This window comes from Equus caballus, chromosome 1, assembly GCF_041296265.1.
Source record: "Equus caballus isolate H_3958 breed thoroughbred chromosome 1, TB-T2T, whole genome shotgun sequence".
Classification (NCBI taxonomy): Eukaryota; Metazoa; Chordata; class Mammalia; order Perissodactyla; family Equidae; genus Equus; species Equus caballus.
This window is the reverse complement of record NC_091684.1, coordinates 110,425,101-110,449,929: the sequence shown is the minus strand read 5'-3', so window position 1 is coordinate 110,449,929 and position 24,829 is coordinate 110,425,101. Positions and strand designations below refer to the sequence as shown.

At 51.2% G+C, this 24,829-nt stretch overlaps 1 protein-coding gene across 1 annotated transcript in view; it reads right to left on the bottom strand.

Moving 5' to 3' along the window:
• Positions 1–20,268, bottom strand: part of ST8SIA2 (ST8 alpha-N-acetyl-neuraminide alpha-2,8-sialyltransferase 2) — a 67,516-nt gene extending 47,248 nt beyond the window's left edge. The window contains exon 1 of the mRNA XM_023650757.2: positions 19,977–20,268. Coding sequence (XP_023506525.1) covers positions 19,977–20,074 — 98 coding nt within the window. The 5' untranslated portion in view covers positions 20,075–20,268. The remainder of the gene's footprint in view (positions 1–19,976) is intronic.
• Between the last annotated feature and the right edge of the window lie 4,561 nt (positions 20,269–24,829).

The following is a 24,829-nucleotide window of genomic DNA, read 5'->3' as shown; positions in this document are numbered from 1 at the left end:
GCGTCCCATTAACGTCAGCTGCAGCCTTTTCCCAAGAAAACTCCTGGAGGGCACCCTGGTGGGGGAGGACTTTGAAGTCGTCTTTCTTCCGGGGGTTTGATGTGTCCCTTCTCCACCCTGCCCAATCCTGGATGAACACCCGCTCCCTCCGCCCAGCGGTCACTGGTCGTGGAGCGTCCGCGTCATCTGGAAGGATGGCTGGACCATCAGTTAGAGGACCGGAGTTCTGGCTCCTGATGGGTTCTAGCTTTGCAGCCCAAGGCCTCTCCTGGTCTTGATGTCCTTCTCTGCAAAGCGGGTGCTGCTGTGGGACTACAGTGAGAAGCACAGACAGACATGATGTCAGCTGCGGCATTGTTAGTTACGGTGATGGCTACGGCCCTCCGGATCAGAACAAACCACTGCTGGGTGTGGACTCTGCTGAGCCCCTTGGAACAGCTGTCCTGGGGAAGTTCCCTTTCAACAGCACAGTCCATTAGGGAGAGGTCAGGAGCAGTGGATGGAAGAAAACGGATTGTGTTAATCCTGGCAGAAGCATGATCCTCGCTGCTGCTGCTCTCACTGATGGTGTGCCAGGGGCCGTCCGGAGCAGAGGGCCAGGAGAAATGGGACTCTCGTGTGGACGCTGGACCCTCGCAGTATGGCCTGGTCCTTGAGCAGGTCGGTTCTCTCTGCTCTGCCGATGAACTGAGTAAGACCTCAAAATAGCCCTTAGACCGTGGACTCCTTCCTCCTCCATCAGTGGCAACACTTCTCCAGGTTTTCTTTGAACCTTTCCCCTACCTCCTCCCAGCCCTTCCTCATTTGTCCTCCCCATAGATGCTGGGGCTGCTCAGAGCCCACCCTGAGCCCTCGTGAAACTTCAACTTCCATTGTTCATCTCTATGCCGATGATGCCCTGATGTACCTTCAGACACACCTCACTTCTGGCTCCAGAACCATAGAACATCCTGGATCCCTCCACACAGACCTCAAACCTGACCAGAACTCACTCTCCGTCCCACTCGTTCCCAGTGTTCTCTCTGGGAACGGCACCCCACCACGCTATTCAGAATCAGGGTGGTGTCAACACTCCCCACTCCCTCTCACCAGGGTCTCCCTTCCAAGACCACCCAGCCCTCAGATTTTACCACCTGAGGAGAGCAGGAGCCTTCACTCTGGAGCACTGCTGGGACCTCTGCCTTATCTCCCGTCAGCCAACCCCTCCCACGTGGGACCCAGCTTTCTGAAATGCCAAGTGGAATGGGGCACAGCCTCCTTGAGACTCTCCGGGGTTCCCACACAGGTCCCCATAGCTTTCAAAATAAAGTGCGGACACCTCAACACAGCACAAAGGACCCTTTCTGAGCTGGCCCTCTCTGTCCTCTTCCACCTTCCTACACATCCACCAGCTAACTCACCAAGCAAAGGGTGGTTTCTGGAATGTGAGTCAGATCACAACAAGACTGTCTTTGAACATGATGCTCTCTTTCAGGAATCCCTGATTCTACTTTTCATTTCCTTAATTCAGAGTTTATGAACTGCCAGCCCCAGGTCAAATCTGGCCCGAATATGTATTTGGTGGGCTTGCATATGCTCAACTTTTTTAGAATCAGAGGCCAATATTTAAAAATGATAAAATATTCGAATTTCTGGCTTCTTTTGAATAGTCGGAAGAACTGGCAACACTGAATCATTGTAACTGGTGGAGTTGCTAAGTGGCCGTGCCTCATATTTTGGGGGATATACGCTACATTTTCCCACAGTCCACACCGCTCCCTATTGTCTTACACTGGGCTGTTTCATTTATTTTGTGACCTGCTCCGACCCTGAAGGCATTTGAGTTTGAGATCACTAGACTCACTCCTACTCAGGCAGCAAAACTCAGCTCACGTCACCTTCTCCATGAACTTCCCTGACTCAGAAGCCCCTCTTATGCCAGGTACAGCAAGCCAGCAGGACCTGAGGGTATGCAAGGAGTGGTGGGGGCACTAGCTTCTTGCTCCTTCTCAGTGACAACTGACAAGATGCTTATGGATAAAGTCAACCACAAGCAGAAGAGGAACATACAGGAGCACAGTTCTTTCCCCCGGCAATGCTGAGAAGATGAAAGTGCTGGCAAAGGAAATTTGAGAGGTGACACCTATGACACGATGTGAGGCTGCTGTCTAGGGCTTGCTGATTGAATCACCAACTGATAGAATAGATTGATAGGATGAAGCCAGCCCTGCCTCTGGAAGGATACTCAGCCCCAGTGTCTTCGGGTGTCAGTGGTGGCCTCTATCCCCAAGCCCCACTCCGTGTTCTGTAGGAGTTCAAGGTTCTGGGGAGAAATCGGGGATGGAGGCTGGGTCCTCCCGTGAGCCAACTCCTGATTGCCTCGGAGAAAATCCCAGAGATGGTGCTCAGGGTGGAAGAAAATGAACCCCAGCCCTGTTGATTTAGGGCATGGAAAATGACTTCACTCAACAAATGTCACTGTAGCTTGTAGTAGGTGGAGGGTAGAGTGGGGATGGGCATAGGGAGGATGGCGGCTCCCAATGCTGTGTGCAGGTGGATGCTAGAATCGAGTGCCTGAAAGGGGACTTGGGAGGGACTGCTGGGATGGACAGAGCCAAGAGGAGTGCTCATCACCACAGTTAACACTGCCTGGGTACTCAGCACACGGCAATCACGGGGCAAGCCCTTGCTGCGGATTTTCTCCTTTCACCTCCATCACAACCCTATGAGGTTGGCGTTTTTTATTATTTCCATCTTGCTTAGAGAGTAAAGCATCATATCCAAGAATGTACAGCGAGGAGGGGGCTGGAGGCTGGGTTTGAGCCAGGCTCTATCTGACAGATTGTCTCCAAATTGGGAACTTGGGGCAAGGGGTGGGGTAGGGGTCAGAGCCTGAGCTGAGCCAAAACTGGAGCTTAGTGTAACAGGAGCCAACCCAGAAGAGAAGCAAAGAGCAGGGCCAGATGGTCATCGTACCTGGGACACTACACCTGACTCCAGACAGACACCCGAAACGTCACCTGGCAGAGCTAAGAGAAGGAGGTACGAAGCCAAGTCAGGACAAAGGGAATGTGCACAGGGGCCTGGGGTTGTCCCATCTGACTTGATTCTTACCCTCTCATTCTAGGAGGGTTTGGCCCTAATGCTTTGAATGTTTCCAGAAGCTTTTCAGGAAGTTCAGGTTGTGCAGAAGGCTGGGAGCCTGGTTTCTGCTGGAAACACGCACAAGTGAGAGGTGCGAAGATAGACTTAACAGACAGCCTCTCCTTTGCTTTCCCTCCTGCTCTGAGCCTCAGTCCAGGGCCCCAGGGTGGGCTGGGGCCTGAGGGGGCACCATACTCACAGGCCTGTCTGCCTCCAGGGTCTCGGCTGGTAGCTCTGGGGACAATGGCTCAAGGTGTCACTGTGGGCTTTGTATCGGGGCAGCCTCAGAGCCTCACCTTCTCCCCACTTCTCCCGCCATTGAGTTCCTGCAGAAAATGCCAGGAAAGAAGCTAGGGGTAAGTGGGGAGAGCCTGCCTCTCCTTGGGGTTTCGAATAATCCAGAGGCGAAGAGAATTCTTTACCTGCCGTCTTCTCCACATGACCAGAGTGGACTGACAAGTGAATGGGAAATTTAGTCATTTCCCTAGACATCTCCTCTTGTAAAATACCCTGGCATATGCAGGGCTCCACACAGCCACGTCCAGAATGGGGAAATTCGGGCAGGAGTGGGGAGAGGATGTGCAGAACCTACCCACCACTTGGCAGAGGGGGTGGGAGAAACGGATCTAGCCTCTCTGTTTTCTTGCCAGAAATGCCTCTTTGATCTAATACTGTCAAAAAATGAGATAGCGAAAAAGAACACAGGCTTTGGTGTGATCCCTAGTTCCACCTTCGCTAGTGGAGTATTTATAACCGAGCTTCCTCACTCCATAGAATGAGTGAACTGTGGAGAGTAATAGAGATCGTGAACACATCTCAACAGCCCGGCAGACGCTATTCTTATTTTATTTTCATTATTGTTCTTATTAAAACTCTTCTGAGAAGACGGAGTAGGTCACAGATGCATTCCTCTGCCTTCCCGTCATTTTCTTCCAATTAACATGCATTTATTGAGCACCTATGGCGTGACAGTACCTGAGCTGGGCTCTGGGGTGACAGTGGGGATGGAGACAGATGGTCCTCAGTCTGAAGGTGCTTAGAATCTAAACTTGGAGACAGGAAACACTCACACACATACGCAAACAAGAAAGATGATACCCCAGCAAAGGAACAGAGTCATAAACACCTATCCATGCATCGGGAGGCACCAAGAAGAAAACAGAGAAGAAGCGGCGATAGAGGATTACAGACGGAGGGGACCCTCGAGGGTGGACAGGGGGGAGCTGTTTAACCTAAAATACGACGGAGGGCCAGCCTCGCAAAGGGCTGTGGGAAGAGTGTCAGGAAGAGAAGTCGGCTCAGGCCAGGCCCTGAAGGAAGGAAGATGGGCTAACGGATGCCTGTCTTTCCTCCTTTAAAATTGATGTTTCTCGGCCCTCCTCACCCCAGAAGATGGTCTCTGAGTCTTCATCCCTCCTCTTCCCCTCCCCACCTCTGTTTATTGGTCCCATTTCCACCTCAAGATTGTGGCTTTCTCACATAACCGCCTCCCCCTTTCCTCCCTCCCCTCATTGTTTCTTTATCTTATTTTGATAAATACACTCTTTTATTGGTAAAAACGTTCTCCTCTTGCCTGGTCTCCAACCCTAAGCTGCTTCTCTTTCCTTCTCAAACCTCTAGCAAGACCAAGTTGTAACTGTGGCCCCCTTTCATCGGTGATCTCTCTGAAATCTCGCATCACCTCCTGGCTCTAAGGGAAGAGGTCTCTCACAGGTCACCAGGAACCCACTGATGCCCCAGCCCAGTAGGCTTGAGCATCCTCATCCCTATGGTCCTTCCGCCAGGAGCACTTGCCTCTCTTGCTCACGGCTTTGGTCCCTCGGTTCTCCTCTCACCTCCTTGACCGTCCTTCTCTGTGGCCTTTGCTACCTTGGTTTCTCCTTCCAACTCTCTAAATAAGGGGAAAGACCAAGGCTTGCTCCTGGGGTCTCTGCTACTTTAGGGGTTCCATCTACACTCATGGCTTCAACTACCCTCTCCCCACAAATGGCTTCCTATCTCCGTCTCCAGCCCCGACCTCCCTCCTAAATATCATTCTCGTATGAATTGGTCCATGGTTGTCCACCATCTAGGTTACCATGGGTAAGTCCCTTCCCATTTCAGGGCCCTCACTGCTGTACCTGGAAAATAAAGGCGAATAGGCAGGCTGGCCTCCTATTTCCCTACCCTCCAATAATCGGTGATTCAGTGATATTCAAATGCCTTCATTCCCACATAGTTGAACTCCATCCTCTCAAAATCATCACGCTTAAAACCAAACTCATCATCAGACCATAAGACACAGCTTCTCCTAAGGATTCCTACACCCACAGTGGGTTCAGCCGTTGTCCCTGGCATCACTGACAGTCCCCAGAGTGCCATCTTTTCTTCTCTGTAACCAAGACTCTAACTCCCTCCTCCTTTCCACTGATGCCACCCCAGCCCAGACCCTCAGTGCTGCTCCTGGAGATGACCTGAGTGGTCTCCCCAGCTCCTGCCCCACTCTGAGCAACTTACAAATTGTCTGCACATTCCTGTTCAAAACACTTCGAAGGTCCCAACTATCCATCTCAGTTCCTCTTCAGCTTTGTGGATCCCTTTGAGAATCTTTAAAAATGTATGGATCCTTTGCCCAGAAAAATGCTTAACATTTCAATAGGTTCGTGGATCTCCTGAAACTCATCACAGACTCTTTAGAGGTCATTGGACCCCAGGTTAAACCAAAGCAATCCACCTCCAAATCAAGCGTGAGTTCCTCGGTGACTGGCAGGCTGACTCTGAGCCCTTTGTCCTGCCTCATTTTCCTCCACCTCCAGGTGCTCCTGGAGCCTCCACTCCAGCTGAGCCATGAAGGCAGGAACAGCTGCTTGTTGAGCACTCGGACCTTCTTTGGCTCCAGCCATTCTCCCCATCTGGATCACCAACTTCATTCTTTGTCCAGCTAAGTCCTCGCACCCTTCCTTCAAGTCCCACCCTGATCTGCCCTCCTCCAGAAAAAGTCTCCCTTGTCCCCAGCCCTTCGTGGGGACTCCCTCTTTGGACCTCCTACAGTATGAACCATCAGTACCATTAACACGATATTGTCATTTTTGTTTTTATTACATGGCAGGGCTCACCACTGAGGACAAGGACTGGCAGTACGCTGATACACTGCACACACAAGACGTTTGTTGGTGATAATAAATCCTTCCAATAACTGATGGAAGAAGGCTCCCCAAATCCCCCAATTTAGCTGCGTCTGATAATAGCTTTTCTATGTTTTATTACACACACTCACGTGCTTTTCTACAACATGATATATTGAGTATAATTTATCTGCAACACCAATCCTGCTGTAATATGATGGTTTTACAAGTGGTGCTGAGAGGTGGGGGGAGAACGATGCTATTGAACCTATCGTGCAAGTTTATCAAGAGGTTTCACAGAGACGTGAAAGTGTCTCCTGCAATGCCTGGCACAGAGCAGATGCTCAGCATGTTAGTTGCCTTCCTCTTCTCTTTCTTCTTTAGAATGTAGAGCAGGTGGTAGGTGAAAATAGATCAGCACCTATTTACTGCCCTGCTCTAAAATTTCAGGGCAAGGAATTTAGAGGCATAGCAAAAGCATTAGCTATTTCCAGTGAGTCTGGACTCCATTCAACAGGGGAACTCATTGAGGGAGGCACCCAGTTGTGACACTTTAGAACCAGAGAAGACCTTTGGGTTCGTCCAACCCTCATTTCACAGATGGGGAAACTGAGGCCCAGAGAGCTTAGGGATGGCTTGCTGGGGTCTGATCTACAACCAAAGCCCAGATCTCCGAACTCTCACTCTCTCCAGACACGTTTCTCATGATCACACGAGAACTCTCCCCCCGATCGGACCACAAGCTCCTCCAGCACTTTTTCTGTGCTGGGTTCATCTTTGCAAGTCACCAGCATCTAGCAGTTCCCAGAGTGACAGTCCCTGGTGTGCTGTCTTTTCTTCTCTGTAACCACGACTCTAACTCGCTCTTCCTTTCCACTTGTAAGCACCTGTGTCTAGTGAATCAGATGCATTTTGCTCACACAGCTTTGTGATGTCTGCACAAAGATCACGGTGACCGTCACAGAACCCAGGGCCCAGGGAGGCATCCTGAGGCTTTTCTCCGGGGGCATTCTGAGTGCCTCATAAGGCTGCTGTTTCTAATCGGCAACAGCCTGACTCTTCCAGCAGACAGGCCCATGGCAGACAGTGTGTGCTGGTTATGCATTTGAGAAATAGTTATCGAGCATTTAGCAGGTACCACGCACTGGGTGTGCAGAGACGAACAGAACGGAAATGGGTCCTCACCTCATGAAGATGAAAAAATAAGACCAAAAGTAAATATACTACAACCTTCTCCAGGCCCAACAACCCTCTCCAGTGGCTAATCTCAGCCTATTTCCAAGACAGAAAATAAAAACAACACTACACAATGGGACTCTGATGAAGGCTGAAAATCCAGAAGTCAACACACTTTACTTTATTTTATCTCACTTGATCTCAACTCCCAAATGTTCCAGCTTCAAAAGGTAAGATTAGGTACCATTAAGCCAGCCAGACCGGCAGTGATGTTAAAAACCCTTCTCGATGCTTCACGATGGAGGAGGTTGCAGACTCTTATTAATCTCTTTATCAGGTTGATCTCAGCCTGCCAGGAGCCAGCTGGCCTGATTCCCGATTCTGGCCACATCTCTCCAGTGCTCTGGCTTCTGTGTACCAGGTCATGGAGCCTGTAGAGAACCATGAATTACCTGGCTGGGAAAAATTACTTTAACAGTGCTCTGGTCTTTCTCCATGGAATCAGGAAAAAGGAAAGTGGGCTTCATCTATAAATATGATGGAACTCAGTGTATTCCAAATCAGACAATTATGCAGGGGGCTCACATAACCCACCACATTTTCTCTCCTTTGGCCACGGAGAGAAATACATAAATGATTGCAGAATGTAGGTAGCAGAGGCCTTTCTGAGCCTCCTCAAGGAACCAACTTCCCCCCTCCTGCCCTCCCAGCTTTCCTTCCTTCATTCTCCAAAACGGCACTTACTCTCTGCCAAGGACTGTGCAAGGAGCTAGAAGCACAATGCAGCCCAGATCTGAAATGGTCCTGGCCCTCCTAGGGCTACAATCCAGCAGGCAGGAAAGGCGCCACGCAAGAAACACACGGAGCGTGAGGAGTGGTGGGTGCAAAAGAGAAGCAGAGAGCGCCAGCAGACTATAAGATGGGGTCCAACCTAGTGTGTTGCTGGGGGTGAAGGGTGGCATGGGCCTAAATCATCCTTGTCTTTTGAGTCACCCACAAGCTTGTTTCATTGGAGGAGTCTTTTTTTGGGTACTGGGCAATTTCCCAGGTTCAGGGAGAAATAATATCTGTTACCAGGTACTTTTTGGGAAGATTACCTCACTCTCTACAGAAGTTTTGCAAGGAGTTGCAACAGCCTTGCTGCCATGGGGGCAGACCATGGCCATGGGGAGGGAGCAAGGCTAGCACGCCGTCACTGCACAGACGTCAGGGGGATTTCTGGGTCTACCTTTGTGTATTACGCTAACTCCATGTTATGGACAACACTTTCCTTTAAATCAATTCACTTAAAAACTTCAGTGAATTTATCATAAAAGGAATCTTTATATCACTACCATAAATGGAATACCAACATCCCTTGCCCTAAAAAGAAAGTAATGGCAAAAATAAACACAATTCAGTTCTTGGCTTCCAGCTTGCCCGGAGGCTGTCTTTATCTGAGGAGTAGACTAGTTCCCAAAGCTTCCCCTATCCTTGCCTTCGATCGCCGCTACAGGCACCCCTCCTCAATTCCTCCACTTCTGACAACTGAGAGTGGAGACTGGTATTGGAATGCAGGCTGGGCAAGCCACCAAAACCACTCAGGAACCCCCAGAACTCTGGGGAACCATTACTGCACGTGCCAACCGTGAAGTGGGGCCATTGACTGTATGAATGGTCGCATCCTAGCCAAGTTCATGAGAGAGCTTAATGACACAGCCAAGCAGTACTTTGCTGGCCAGCTTCTCTGGAAATTTCTATTATGTGTTCCAGCCCTGGGTCAAGGTCTTTCTGGTAGAGACATACTGCAGCCTCCATAGACTCATTTAAAGAATCAATTCAACCCTTGGTTAAGATTTCCCCTTGCTTTGCCTCATGCTTTGGGCCTCAATTGGGAAAGGGACCAAGGGAGGGAAGCAGCTAATCCACAGGGCTATTCCCCCAGCACCCAGGGAACAGCCAGCTGGACTTTGATAAAAGTCAGTTCTGTTTCCTCTGTTTATTGAGCAGTGCCTTTACCCAAGTCTCAGTTGACTTGTCCATAAAATGGGTTGTCCAGGGGTTTTATAATACATGTGTGCTCTCTCAGCAGTCCTCAGCCCGGCAGGAGCTGGACCTCTGGGGATCAGCATTTTGGGAGTCTCTTCTCTTTTCAGATTCACCCTTGAGCCAAAAACACCAAACGAGGCTACCGTGATACAGGTGGTAAGGAAAGGGCAGCTGGGAACCTGGGTCTGTGTTGGGGGCGGTCTGGGTTGTCTGCGTGCTTGGCCTCCCACCTCCTTCTCGTGCCTCCTCCCGGACTGCTCCGTCCCTTCCCTGTGGTTTAGGCTTTAATGAGAGTTGATGGGCTCCTCCACCGAATTTAGACAGGCAGGCAGGCCAACAATTATTTACAGAGTGCCCACAAGCAAAGTCTGTGTTTGCACTTCTCACCATCCTAACTCCCAGGCGTTGGTATGGGGGCCACCTCCAGCAGTGTCCAAATACAGTCATAACAAGGATATGGTTTGTATTTCTCTAATTCCAGTTCTATGTCCTTTCCTCTTTTTCTCCCTCTGCTCCCTCCTCACCATGCTTTTTGGCACTATATTATTTTTTGAATTGAATAATACTCACATTGATGTTGCTTTGTTAAGACCACAACTACGCTCTTGAAATAAATCAACGTGGCTTGAGCACCTGCCAGGCACTCTTCTGGCTGTTTTCATCTGTGTGTGTTTGTGTGTGTGTTTAATTGTGGTAAAACATACATAATATAAAATTTACCATCGTCATCAGTCATCATTTTTAACCCCGCAGTTCAGCAGTGTTACGCACATTCACAAGGTCATGCAACCAATCTCCAGAATCCTTCTCATCTTGTAAAACTGAAACTCCATACCCATTAAACACAAATTCCCTGTTCCCCCAACTCCTGGCAACCACCCTTCTACTTTCTGTCTCTACAAGTTTGACACTCTAGGGACCTCATATAAGTGGAATCATACAGGATTTGTCCTCTGGTGACTGGCTTATTTCACTCAGCATCATGTCCTCAAGGTTCATCCATGTTGTGGCCTGTGTCAGAATCACCTTCCTTTTTAAGGCAGAGTAACGTTCCACTGTATGGATACGCCACACGTTGCTTATCCACTCATCCATTGCTAGACATCTTTTGGCTATTGCAGATAATCCTGCTATCAACATGGGCGCACAAATATCTGTTCGAGTCCTGCTTTCAGTTCTTTGGGGTACATACACAGAAGTGGAAGTGCTGGATCAGATGGTAATTCCATTTTTAATTTTTTGAGGAACAACCAGACTGTTTTCCTCAGGGGCTACACCACTGTACATTCCCATCATTTGCATTTTATTTAAGCCTCAGAAAGGTGTGGCCCAGAGTCTGGAGGCATGAGCAGTGAGTCTGGTCCTTAGGGAGGATGTGTCAGTCTCTATAGATAGGGGAAAAGGCAGCCCCAGGATGAGGGCTGTACATTGAAGACCTAAGTGAGTCAGCCTCTGCTGGGGCTTAGAGCTCTGGGGGGCAGCACCGGGCAGGCTGGGGAAGGGGCTGTGGAGCCCTGGCTGGCTCCACCCCCCAGGCTGTACTGTCCCACTTGTCAGCACCCTGACAGAGGCCTACGAGGCTCCCCGCCCAGGCCAGGATGGACGCAACCATTGGGGGCTCTCCCTTGCCCTTCTCATTGCTTCTCCTGGGAACCAAGCGTATTGATTAGGGTACAGTTCAGACATCACGCCAAGTCCACTTAAAGTCAATTCTCAAGTTCGAGAACCTCAGAGGTGCAGTGGGTGGGGCTTTGCCGCTTCCAGGAGAACAGCAAGTGCAAGTCACCGGCCCTATCAACTTACCAGCTCATTCTCTCAGGACATCTTATCCTCCTCCCCCTGCATTATTTAAGCTACGCTGGCATTCACCGAGAAAGAAGGTGAGAATTAGTCCTGGTATCGCTCCTCTCAGTGCAGCCAATATTCTTGTTCTTGAAACTGGAGATGGGAAACCTAACAACAAGCTCCCAACCAACCCTGGGCAGAGGCCAACCATGGCTGTGCCTCCCTGACATCCCCCAAAATGTTGTGTCTGAGGGTGATGGCTGCCACTGTGTTTGGGGGGCTCATCCGACCTGCCATTGAGTCTTTGCTAATGTCTCAAGTGTTTGCAGCTTCCCTGCACAAACTATCTGTGTGGTACAGAAAATGGCACCGAGAGCTTAGGAGGCCCAGGGCAGGAGGCGGGAGGCAGGAGGCATAGGAATGGGTAGCCCGGTCATTCTAGCACACAGAAGAAGCAAGAGCAGTGTGGGCCGCGGAGCCAGGCAAACCTGGTTGCAATCCCAGCTCCTTGTTACTAGCTGTGTGACCTTAGCAAGTTGTGGAACCTCTCTGAGCCTCTGTTTCCTCATCTGCAAATGGGCAAACAGAGTGGTTGTGAGGGTTAAGTGAGTGACCCATGGGGCTCTCAGCAGAACGGTGGGCACAGCGTCAGCCCCTGGGAAACGGGGCTCTCTGGGCAGTACGATCTCCCTGCAGAAGCCCATGCCCCCCACTTGCTTCCTTTCCACTCGGCCTGAGGAAGCTGCCGGAGCTAGCCCTCTCTCTTTCCCCAAACGAGAATTCTCCTGGCCTTAATCATTTGTGCTGTTTTTCTCTTCCTTCAGTGTGTACCTCTCTCTCACTGGTAATGAGATGGTCAAACAAATGCCCCGCTCCAGAACCATTCTGATGAGTCTCAGTGGGACAAAGAGGTGGCTGGAGGAGAGGGAAAGAGGACAGAGTAGGGGGCGCCATCCACAACAAGGGGACTCCAAGCTGGCAACCCTAAGTCGTATGGCTCTTTCGGGCTGCCATAGTCCACTGCGGCCTCTGCTCTAGCATGCTGGCCCTGAGGACTCTTTCAGCATCTCTGCTTCCCAGCTTTCTCTCTCCCACAGACCTTTGTGTTTCCAACTTCATCCTTCGGGAATATGAGCATGCATATTTTCCCCACCGGATGCCATTTAGTACATCATTTTTGAATAGTTCTCCTCATTCCCTGGAACCTGGGTTCAAATCCTAGCTCTGCAACTTACTAGCTGTGTGACTTTGGCCGAGTTATTTAACTGCTCTGTGCCTCAGTTTCCTCATCTGCAAAATGGACATGACAATAACATAGACCTCATAGGACTGTTGGGAAGGTTACAGGTGTGAATATAACTAAAGTGCTTAGGATAGCACATGGCACACAGCAGACACGCCAAAATGACTGTTGTTATCCTCTGCTGGCGTCAGCCTCCGTGCAGGAGAGATGCGTGAGGAGTGGGGCTATGTTTCCAGAAGCGATCCCCTCTGTCTACTCTTCAGGGTAAACTCAGACCACAGACTATTACATTTCAGTGATCTGTAACTTTTCCAGAAAATTGGGGTTGGGGAGTCATAGGGTTACCAACCTCTTCAGATGCGGAAGACCATCACAATTCTATCCACCATCACCCTCTTTCAGGAAAGAAAGGGCCCCCAGGAAAAAAAGAACATCACCCCACAATACAGAAGAGTTGTTCTCAAGAAATGACAGATGGCAACTTGAAACGACCAAAACGGTGATGGCTACATTGTGCTTTTCCTTTCCTTTTTCCTCCTGGATCACTAGGATGGGCATTTGGGAACCCCCGACCGAAGGGTCCTTTCGACCTCCAGTAGTCAACTGAGAGTCTATAGGAGGAGGAGAGACGGTGGCCCTGAGCCTTCAAAAGGGCCCAGGGAGCAGAGCTGAGGCCCTCTGTGTCCCTAATAATAACCAGGAAGTGCTTGGGGAACTCTCTGACAGAACTGAGAGCCACATTCTGGAAGAGCGAGCTCAGAACTCAAACACACACCCACACAGCAAGCAAGGCGGCCGCTGCATTTCCAAGAGTGGTGGATCCGGAATCCAAGTTCTGGAAACGCCGCAGGAGCCGCTGCCGGCCGACGTGGGATACGGATCCTCATCTACAGGACGCTTGCTCTCTCCCCAGGTGAAGCAGTTCCCTTCGACATCATGAAGTCTGTGACAGCTGAAGCTGAGAAAACGCTGGGACAAACAGGTCCTGTCAGGACACCGGGCGGCTTCCTAGCCGAGTGACGAATTGCAGGCGACTGGGGAGAATTTAAAACAAGCCCAGCTGCCACCCAGGAGAGTGACTAATCTTAACACTTAAGGACAAGCCCCAGACAGGCAGTCATTCAGACACAGGGGACGGCTCCCTGGGCCCGATGGCACCTAAGCTCTCAGCCTCGGGGAGATGAGCCTTTCTCCATCCCCTGGCAGGAGACACCCACCTGATGCACCCGGCTGGTGGCGTTCATGTTCCTGCCCCTCCCTCAGTCATTTTCACTGTATCTTCCCACCTGTCTCTCTAACTCGCTCTTGCTGGAGACAGCCGAGAGATATGAATCTCCGGAGCTTTATCTAGGGGCCAAGCAGCTGCCATAGGTCTAGACCAATCCATCACGATTCCCTGGTTTGACCAATGTTTGAAAATCAGACCACCACTTAAAAGAGCTTAATAAAGAAAATCTTGGAGTTGACACACAACTGATCTGAACTCACACTTCTTACTCCCTCAATATTCTAAACACACAACTTCCAGTACCCTTTTTGGGGACCAGACCTTGGAAGGAAACAGTTGGCCCCAAGTTAAGCCTGCTCTTAATGCCCAAATGGAAGCTGTTCAGGTGATAAAGACAGGCAGAGCTGGCACCTCCTCTCCAGGCAGTGGGTGGGGCAGTGGCACTATTGGCAGTGGCAGGTCTAGAAGGGGCTGTCTGGGGAATAAAAGTCTGGACAGAGGCTTGGAAGGGGGGTTCTACATCCTCGCCTTCTATCTGAGCTGGCAGTGGGAAACACACCACTGGATCCTCCTCTTTTACAAACTAGAAAGGGCCTTTCATTCCCTTTCACCAGCCCCCCACTCCAACATTCTAAGATGATGAGCAACGCCCTTAAGTGGACTGTGTCCACCATGTTGGATACACACGTTGGGAAAAGCAGTGGGCTTTCTGAATAAGTGCAGGGTGTTAATGGATATTAGAATAATATAGACCTTTGGGGGCAGAAAAGCTGAATGCTTATTTTTGCCATATCCTAGACCTGAGTTTGTTCACTTGAAAAATATTTTGTATGCTCCATGTACTAAACCACATACTTATCACTGGGGCTGGGGATAAGGGCAAAAATAAAATATAATTGTCGAGCCCATCTCCATAGGCTACTGGCATGATGGGATGCTAACAGTACACACAGGAGGGGCAGCCACTCCAGACTGTCTGAAAAGGGTCTGGGGTCTGGGAATGCTTTGCAAAGGATACCAGCCGTTAGCATTGAAGGAGGAATCACTGGAAGGAAGAATGGTGTGGGGTAGGAGTCAGGAAGGATAAGTGTGTGCAAGGAGGTTGTTCTAGAAAGGAGGAGGAACACGTGCAAAGGCACGGAGGCATGAAGTCATAGTACCTTCCAGGGAACTGTGAGCAATACAGAATGGCTGGAGCCCAGGAAGGCTGATGTGGGATGCAGGGGCCAGATTATGTATTACCTTGGACGCTGTGCTAAAAGCAATGGGAGCCTTCACGGAATTCAACTCTCTCTGAGAAGTATTTATAATTTGCAATTTACAACATCTCCAATTTTAAAAACCTAAACAATTTTAAAACCTAGCAACCCTGCTCAACAAGGGGGAAGAGGCCCTGGGTGGTGAATTGGTTTCTAAGATGGATATCTATTTACAATTCAAATTTGATGCTAGGAACAGTTGGCAACAAGGACTTGGAGCGAGTGAGTTAAAAACCAGACCCTCTTTCTGTCCTATTTTATCCTCAATTATGTTTATACTTGAGTGAGGTACACCAGGACTGGGGAGAAGAATGGGCTTTTCCAACAAAAACGTTGCATCATCTTGAGCAAACGTGTGCTCCTTAGAGAGTGCCTGGACTGCAACTGCTCAAGGTCATTTTCTTTCACATCCACCTGGACTCCTCCGCTAAAAGGTGCACCTCACCCGACTCTCGCCTGATGGCAGTAGTGCTGCCTGCTCAGAGATCTAGTCACTGCTGATGATCAGAACCAGGGCCCGATGTTCGGCTGGGATGAACCAGGACCCCTGGCTATGGTGTAATGGACAGTGTCAGTTCTGACCAGTTGGATATCCATTCTAACAAGTCAGTGCCTAGAGGGACCAGTTGTTAAATATCTTGATGATCACCTCTGGTCCAGATGCCCTGATGCCCAACCACGTGGCACGTAGAAGCGAGGAAGGCCCATTCAGCTGAGAGCAGAACCAGGTTTACAATAGAATGGGAGTCTTCCTTCCTCAAGAAGCTTTAGCCCAAGGCCCCACCTGTGAGTCTGGGATGCCCATGCCCAGGGCAGGTGAGCTTGTCTGGCTAGCCAGGGGACAGTGCTGTTCTGTCCTCTAGTGTCACCCTGAACTTGACCGGACCAGAGGAGCATTTCAGGGAGATGATCTCTGAGTCCTTCTCCAGTCCTCATCATTCACCTTCCTTCTTTCTAAACTACTGAGGGAAAAACTACTGAGGCCAGACCAGGTTCTTAGGAAAATGCTGGGCCTTTGAAAGAACCCTGGAGAATGAGTTAGGAAGGCTAGTTCTGAGACCTATTCTGTAACATTACTGCAGGGGGGAAAAGAATTCAGAGACAGGGCAGTCTAGCAGGGTGGCCAAGAGCACAGGCTTCAGCTTCTCGTAGAACGAGGTTCACTTGCTTCATCTCGAGCAGGTTACACAAACTCTCTGAGCCTCAGTTTCCTCACTGATAAACTGGAGAGTGCCACAGTACCTAACTGAGAGAGGTTCAAGGATTGAGTGGACTAGTGCTCTAAAGCAGTAGGCACAGTGTCTGGCACACAGAGCTCAACAAACAGTAGCTCTTGGTGCCATGGGTAGGTGACGACTAGGATGTCATGAAGATGACATGTGTTATGTCTATAAAGCTCTTGGCTCACAGCAAGTGCTCAATAAATGCTAACGAGCTTCATCCTCTTCATCTCCACCACTGTCTTGATTACTATTATTATGACTAGTTACCTCCTCTCTAACCAGAGTTCTGTAGCTCTGTCATGATTAGAGGAGCTCATCTGGGGATTAGGCCATTGGGTTACAGACGAGGTGACCTGTGCAAGCCCACCCTTCCTTAAGCAGCCAGGGTGTGATCTTGGATAAGTGATGTTGCTTCTCACAATCAAATTTACCCTGATGGTAAAAAGAGAGGAGGAGTCTTAGGGGGAGCTCTGCACTTCCTTCCCCTCCTAAGGCTCTGTGATTATCAGCCCTGCTCAAGGATGTTGTGTGTGCCCATCACTGGACCAGATCCAACAGATGTTTATTGAATGTCTTCCGAATGCCAGGTTGTGCAGACACCAAGGTGGGCAAGACAGCCATGCCCCATATCCCCCTCATGGGGGTTACACTCAAAACTAAACCCCAGGGGACAGTCAGAAAAACATGTTAGCTTATAACTTGGTCCAATTGACCCTAAAACTTGGGATGTTGCATGAGTTGACCAGGAGCTATGTTACCAAAGCCCCATGCAACCTCTGATTTAGAATTTCAACTTACTCCTTGTTTGGGTGCTTAGCAGAGAACTCATCTTTCTACATTTCTTTTTCTCATTCAGCCCGAGGGAGGTATTTCCACAAGTGAGCGAGTTAGAAATGGAACTTTGAAAATCATCACTTAGGAAAAGAGACATGTCTCTAGAAAAAGATCCTGGAAGAAAGCCCTGCCCCTCACCACCCGTTATGAGATTCCTCGGGCAGGACGGGACCTCTGAGACCGCCACATAAAAAAGCCTCATTTTATAAGAAAGGGAATTAAGAGCTTAAGAAAAGTTATTTCAGTTTTGTTCCTCCAGACAATACAGGTGTAATTCTCTTTCCTCTTTCACTTCTCATTCCTTAATCCTTGGAAAATTTACTCCAGAAAGGTTTCTTCCTTCTCTCCTAACAGATCACAGGGTCCCATTGTTCACTGCCTTCCAGAAACAGCCATCCTTCTCCACAACCATTGTTTTCTCCCAGGGACTGACACTGGCAGGTAATTTGCAATCTTCCCTCGCACAGGTGGAGACCAAGTTGGGGAAGTGTGAGCAGGGTTGGTACAAGAGCACCATGGTCTCAAGTCTGATTCCAGTTCTCCTGGAAGAATCTATGGTGAGGAAGACAGATCCCCACACCTGGAGCTCCTCCCTAGTCACTGTGCCAGGGCACTTACCACACTGCGCCCCTGCTGGCCGCTCAAAGTTGGGGGGTTCCAAGGATTAAATAACTGACCGTGAAACCTTGCTTGTAAGCAGATACAGGGGCTGCTGGGGTTCCCATCCTCTGCCGCATCTCCTTCCTCCCCCAACCACAGCAAATCCCAGATCTGCCTGCACTCCTCTGAGTCAAACATGGGTACTGGGGGAGACAGGTGTCTCACATCAGGACTGGTCAAGCCACAGGGCAGCCAGAGGACAGCCAGAGTGAAGGACAATGCCATGAAAGATAAACCATTTCGCCTGTTTGACAATTTTTCCCAGGGTCAGCCCAGGCAGAGACCCCCCCCCCCCCACCCCAGAGAAACATGTCCCAGGGGGCACATCCATAGCAGAAGAGCCCTGGGTTTTAAATATATATGTACGTGCCCTTCTCAGCTCAGGCCTTGGAGCTTATGCCCGGACACCCTGTTGGAACAACCAGATGTGGGGAGTGGAGGCTTTACAATGCATTTGGCAGGAAAGCGCAGCATTATGTGCAAAGTGATTTCCTGATTACATTTTAAAGATCAAACGTCCCTGGTCTGTAGAAGGTATTCGGTAAAAGTTCGGTGCATGGAGAAGTGAAGGATGCCTGAATGACCGCAGCTCACCTTACGTTTTTAAAGCAGAACAATGGGCAGCCGCTGGTCCTTTCCTCTCACATGTCAAGGTCAGCAAGTGGTCTATGCCAAGCAGAACCCACCTTTGGGAGGAGAGGGGGGAGCCAAGAGGAAGGCTCTTCCCACTGTGTCGTCCATCACCCCAAGACTTGGCTTGCCCGATTTCCTTTCCGATCCATGTTTTTGAGGAGAACAGCTACGGAAAGTAGCGCGTTTCTCTATCTCCCCATGGGAGCTGGTGGCATGTCTCGTCGTAACCGACAGGGATTTGTGAAAGTTTTCGGAGCTCTTAGGGAAACCGAGGAGGAGGAGGAGGAAGAGGCAGAGAGAGGGGTTCTTGAAGTGCAGTGGAGTTCACAGAAAGAATTCTGGGGTGGCGGAGATGGGAAGGGGCAGGGAGAAAAGGAGAGAGCAGGAAGTGAAGCCTGCCTCAGGTTTGGGTCCATAGGGCCCTGGCATCCTGGACCCTGGACTGGCATTTTCCTTTGGAGGGATCTGTCAGCGTAGCGGGCCCTCAACTCGCGCTGACAATGAATGAAATAACAAATGGGACAAAGGAGGGGCGCACGCGGCGCGGACTCGCGTAGGGCGCCCAGCTGGCTTGGCACTAGCCTCACGGAGGAAAGGACCTACTGCCCACTCTGCGACCTCACCTTCTCCCTGCCCGGGGCCTGGAAGCTCTCCCGGGGCCCCTCAGAACCCTGGCTGCCTCCCCACCTGCCCACCGCTGTTGGAGGCTCTGTGTGGGGCCGAAGCGGAAAGGGGCCGGGCCGGCTTGCGGGAGACTGCCCGGCGGGGCGCGAGTCTCAGCCTCAGGGACCCACGGCGGAGGCGTCCTGCGCCGCAAGTGCGCGCTCCTGAAGTCCCGCGCCAGGGCAAGGACTCGCGGTCCCGCCCCACCTCAAGAGATCAGAGAAAAGAGAGGGCGAGCCCGTGCTCTTGGGGGCCCAAAGACCACCGGGCGGCGGTACAGACTTTCCTGAAAGGGCTCCGTCTCCGCGTTGAGAGCGCACGGGAACCTGGGGGGCGCAGGGGGCGCCGCGCCGTTAGCTGAGCTTCCAAAGCCCGGCGAGGGCGGGGGTCTCAGCCCAGCCCCGCGCGCTCTGCCTCTAGCGGTACCAGCCCGCGACCCAACGCCGGGCTCCCGGGCCGGCGGGAGGCGCGTGTGTGTGTCTGTACGTACTGGGGACACTCCCCTTCCTGGGAGCTCGTGCAGAGCCCCTACCCTCAGCTCAGGCCCGGGGATCCCCTCCCCCAGCTCAGAGATCCCCGCGCGCCCCCTGCCCACTTTGCCAAGGCGAGAAAACGGCCGAGCCGGAGACAAAGAAACTCCTGCCTCCTCCACTCTCAGCCCCTCCACCCGCCCCAGACACTCCCCGGCGCCCTCCCTCGACCCCGGCGACATCGCGCGTGGACAAGCCGGGGAAGGGGGGGCAGGGTGGGCGAGACTGATCGCTGACGCCGGTCAGCTGGAGGGTGCCCATGCTCCCCGCCCGGGGACACCCTACGACAGCCGCGTCCCCACCCTCCGCTTCCCAAACCGTCCCGTGCCCCCGGCACCGCCACCCGAGGCCAAAACCGTCCCCCCCTCTCCAGTAGAGCGATAGGGGGGCGCGGCGCACACAAAGCGACTGTGGGGTGAGGTGGGAGAGTCCTGGGGTGGGAGAGATCCCGCCAGGGCTCGCCACGGGCCCGGGCGCAGCTATTTACCCGATTTCTTCTTCGATCTCCGAGATGTCTGCGAAGATGAGGAAGACCACGAGCAGCGTGAGCGCAGCCAGCATCCAGCTCCGGAACTGCAGCTGCATGGTGGGTTCGCGCCCGCCGGGACCCGCGCGGGCCGGCGCGAGGAGCGGGGGCTGGAGGGCGCAGCGCCAGGCGCCGGAGCCTCCGCGCGCTGTGCGCTGCTGGGCAGACACCCTGCGCTCCGGAGGAGTCCGGGCCAGCGGCGGCGGAGGCGACAGCGGCAGGCAGGGGTTGCTCAGGCGCGGCGAGCCCGCTCGCTCCCTCTCGGCTCCTGCCCGCCCCTCCTCTCCCCACCCCGCCTCTCCCCTCCCCTTTCCTCCCCTCTCTTCCCCCGCCCGGCGCGGGGCTCCGCGCGCAGTTTGACAGCTTTGCTCCGCGCCTCAGCTCGCCTCCTCCCGCCCTAGTCAACTCCACTGTCCAGCCGCCCGCCTTTGCTTCTCCCGCCGGGCTTCTTTTAGCTCCCGTGGGCTCTGGGATGTGGCCGGAGCCTGCCACTGCCCTCCTAGGGAGGCTGGGCTCCGGGCACCGCGTGCGTCCGGATGCCGAGCTGAGCCCGGGGAAGAGCGCGCACTGCCCGGCTACCCCGCCGGCTGGTAAACGCCCTCCCTCGCCCGCTCTTTGTCCAGCGCCCTCGCTTTCTCGCAAAGTTTTCCCGACACAAAGACCAACACCTGGGGACAGCCCCCAGCGCGCGGCGAGGAGGCGGTTTCAGCCAGGCAGATGTTTCAGCAGTTGACGAATTAGGAGAGGATGTGAGGAGAAGGGGAGGGGGGAAGAAATATCCACGACAGGCCAACTTCGGCGGAGATGCTGATTGCAATTTGTGGGCGAGGTGCTCGGCCCGCGAGAAACTACCCGCTCCCGAAGGTCACCTAGCTCTCCATTGATAGACCCGAGACTGGGTCCCGAGAGGCTCCCTGAGTCGCCTGAGGTCAGGCAGTCCTGGCTGGAACCCTCGGCTTCTGCTGAAGTGGCTGCTCTTCCCACAATGGCAGACTCAGCGCCCGCCCTGCCTTGGCCCTTGCGGTGCTCACTACAGGCTGGGCATCACCTCCCCAGCTCTTGCCCTTTCCTCGCAGAATTAGTAGCCCCGGGAGTCCTGTTTTGATCCAAAGGCCTGCTAGAAAATGTGGCTCCCACAAGGGGCAATGCCCCCCATGCCGAATATTTTACGCCTCCCCAGCATTAGACAGTTTAACTCAAATTACATTTTGCACCAACCATCAGCCTGGGGTGGGAAGGGTTCCATTAAGTTTTACTGGAATTAGATAATTACCTAAATTTCTTGTTCTTGCACTAATTGGAACAATCTTGAAATCAGGAATTGTAAATTCCTAGAAATGATCATGTAGTTGATGAAAGGGTCCTTGGGGGTTGAGTTTGGGGAAGAGTCTTGTTCTAGAAGCTACATGGAATGTCCTAACTTCCTGGAGAGGAAATGAATGGGAGGGGCAGATTGACTATGCCCCCAGGGCTACCCTTACCAGAGCCAGGCCTCAGAGGAGCTCTGGTAGGGCCTGGCAGTGGCTAAATCCTTTCAGGGGGACCCTGGAGAGGTAAGAAGCCTTTTGGGATTTCCCCACCAAAGCACTGCCTGTGCGGAGTTCTCCTGCCTCTTTGTGTGTCAGAAAGAGGGGCAGAGGTGGGGCTTCCAACCAGGGGGCTGCTGCACCCCTGTTGTTGACCCTGGGAGCCAGGACAAGCTCTCCCCTGCGGGAGGAGTTCCTGTCACCCTGCCTGGAGAGCAGGAAAGAGAAGCGGCACAGAGAAGTGGGGAAAGCTCTGCATGTGGGGAGCAGATATCTTTCCCCCAGAGGAGGAATGTCCTGATTCCCATGACAGAGCTTCGGTTCCTTACCAACTCTTGCAAGATTTGTGCGCCTCCACTCCTTTGCCAGTATCTTCCTCCAGAATAACACATTTTGGGGGGGCGAGACTTTCTGATGTTGAGTACCATGTTGGGTGTCACTCTCCCTGTCCCTTACTGGTGGTAATAGACATCAAAAGAGTGTTTCCCTTCAGCTCAGCTGGCCTCGTGGTCTAACTGTCCTGTCTCCAACTTTTCCAAGCTCACAGATCTTTCCCTAGGTCTTGCTCGATGGGTGGTTTGGGAGTTGTGGAGCCATGTTTGTTATGTTTTGTCTTTTTTTTCTGAGATGAGTGGTTGGGACATCGGAATAGGGAGAGGTAAGAGCAGGGTGCACCTGTTAGGCTGCTCAATGTTTCAATTACTCATTCATTCGCTTCATGACTCAGTGATATTTACTGAGCACCTACCCTGGGCCCGACTCTGTCTGGGGGCTAGAGAAACCAAGAGAGGGCGACACACGTTTCCTGCCCTCTAGTGGCTCAGGGTTCAGGAGGAAGACAGACATACAACTGCATAATTATGGTATGGGATGTGAGCTACAATACAGCTATGGTCTCCTGTGTAGCTTATAACTGATTAACAAGATCACGCAAGAGAGCAGGAAGAAACTGGCCGGCCTCTCTGCTCTCTGCTTCTCTGCCAACTACACTGTTACTGTGCAGATCATCATGGAGAGACTGTGTGATCCTCAATCCGTCCCAGGACAGGTAAACCTCATTGCTACAAGCACTGTTACAACAGAGTCTATTTCCGTTTTCTATTAGGTGACCTAAGCTATCATTCCAGGCTCAGAGTCTTCCTTCTTTGGATCCACTTGAGAAGAGTCATTATGAGTGGCCAGGAAAAGTGGAAACTTGTTGAACAGTTCCACTCCTTACAGAGGAATCCTTGTCACCAGACCCACAGAGCAACATCCCTCAAGTACATCTGCTGGGAAATAGAGCGAGCTTTGTAATGTAGAGGATGTCTTTGCACTGAGAGTCATTGAGACGGGATTTTACTCGGAGAGTGCTGGGGAACCCTCATGACAGTTGACCATGAAATGCTGTCTGTATGCATTTCAGTTTGAATCTGTGTGGACCAGCTTCTTTTACCATGATCTGTGCACATTCATGGCCACTTGCAGCTGTCTCTGAAAACTGAGTTTGTCCTGCGGATCTGGAAAGAGGAAGAATGATCCGATTGGCAGCAAGTGTCATGCCTGCTGATGCTGGGTAAACTGCCATATGGCACATGCTTGGCTTGGCCACCCTGACCCCTGCCTCCCTGCGATCCCTCTGTTTAAGCAAGTCCCTTTCCTTGCCTTGGTTTAGGCTAAGTCATTGACTGTTTGGGTTAAGATACAGGAGTTATATGGGAGTGGCAGCAAATTAAAAGTCATTACCACTTATTAACATTTTAACTCAAACTAATAGAATGTATTAGCTATTCTGGCACCTAATAAGGCCCTGAGAAGTGCATATTCATGAGGGATACCGGAGCAGGAAGCTCTGGAGAACCCTGAAGGGGCCCAATGGAGTGACAGCCAGCAGTCCTGTCTCTGACACTGGCTAAGAGCGTGCGTCTCCTTCCAGATGCCAGCTCCCACCCAGAGCAGAGATTCACGGAAACCCCAAGACTATCTACTATTTGCACATCTAACTAAACTCCCCCCTACTTCTCGCTCCCCGATGTGTAGAGTTTTCACCTGAACCACTTCTTGGGAGTCATAAAGAATCGTCCTGGCAATCCTTTCATATAGGTACCATCACCTCCATTTTACATCTGAGGAAACTGAGGTTCAAAAGAGACTATGTTGCCCGTGATGGCTTAGGTCACAGAGAGGGAATTTTAATTCAGTTGCCTTCCCTGGGCCTCAGCGATGTCTGGGATCATGGGATTGCCAAGGCCCCCCAGCGCTTCGGGCAGTTCTAAATGGATTTGTGAGCTGGCACTGCCTTTGAGTCTTACTGTATCCCCTTAGTTCTGGTATGCCAGGATTCAGGGAACAAATTGATCTTTGCTCATTGCACACCCTTCATCACTGCTAAGACTGTAATCATAAATCTCAATTTTCATCTTTCCACATGGAAGAGATTAGTCCTTTCAATCAATCCAAACTTTTTTTTTAACTCAATAATAAGTAACAATTTTCCTATCCGAAATTCTGACCTAGTACCAAACACTCTTGAACTTGCTCAGAAAGCAGTTTAGGATGTTATAAAACTACACAGTGGTACTTGCTTTTTCATCATCTCTGAAGGAGGAGCTGTGAACGGCTATCTGCAGGGAAAGTAAAGAGGTAAGATATCACAATTGGAATAGAATTATAGGCTATTGTGTTTTTGCACCTCCAATAACTGAGAGAACCTGCCTTCGCTTTTGAAATTGACACTAAATTTGAATGTTCTCACAAATGTGGCATTTCCTCCCTCAAAATCAGAATTCAAGTGGTGACAATATGGAAAAGTGTAAGAGCACATTTGCATTCCATTTGTAGCTTTTGCAAATGGCAAAATTGTATATTAGCCAACGAAAGAAAAGAAATACACCCAGGCAATTGCTGTAAATGTTTCTGGGATTATCAGCAAAAGATCCTGGGAGGGACGTGGGCATGAGCTCCCCAGTGAGTTGGAAGTGATAGCAGAGGAGTGGGGAGATGGTTTGATATTTTGCTGGGATTTTTCCAGTCTTTTCAGTTGGGATTAAAGGTGGTTTTGGACCAAAGCATGAAGTCAGGTACCAGATGACAGAGATAAATGAAACAGAGTGTCCTCTCATGATTGTCACAGTGCTTCAGTGAAATTATCACTGTGATCTCTGATTCAGATTTTTCTGAATCAGCTCTCCCAACTTTGCCCAGAGTCCAGCACGACGCACCTCCCTATAAAGCATCTTAGGAAGCTGGCCTGTGTCAACTGTCCCTGACTCTCAGTCTTGTGTCACTTCCATTAGCCTCTCTTGGACC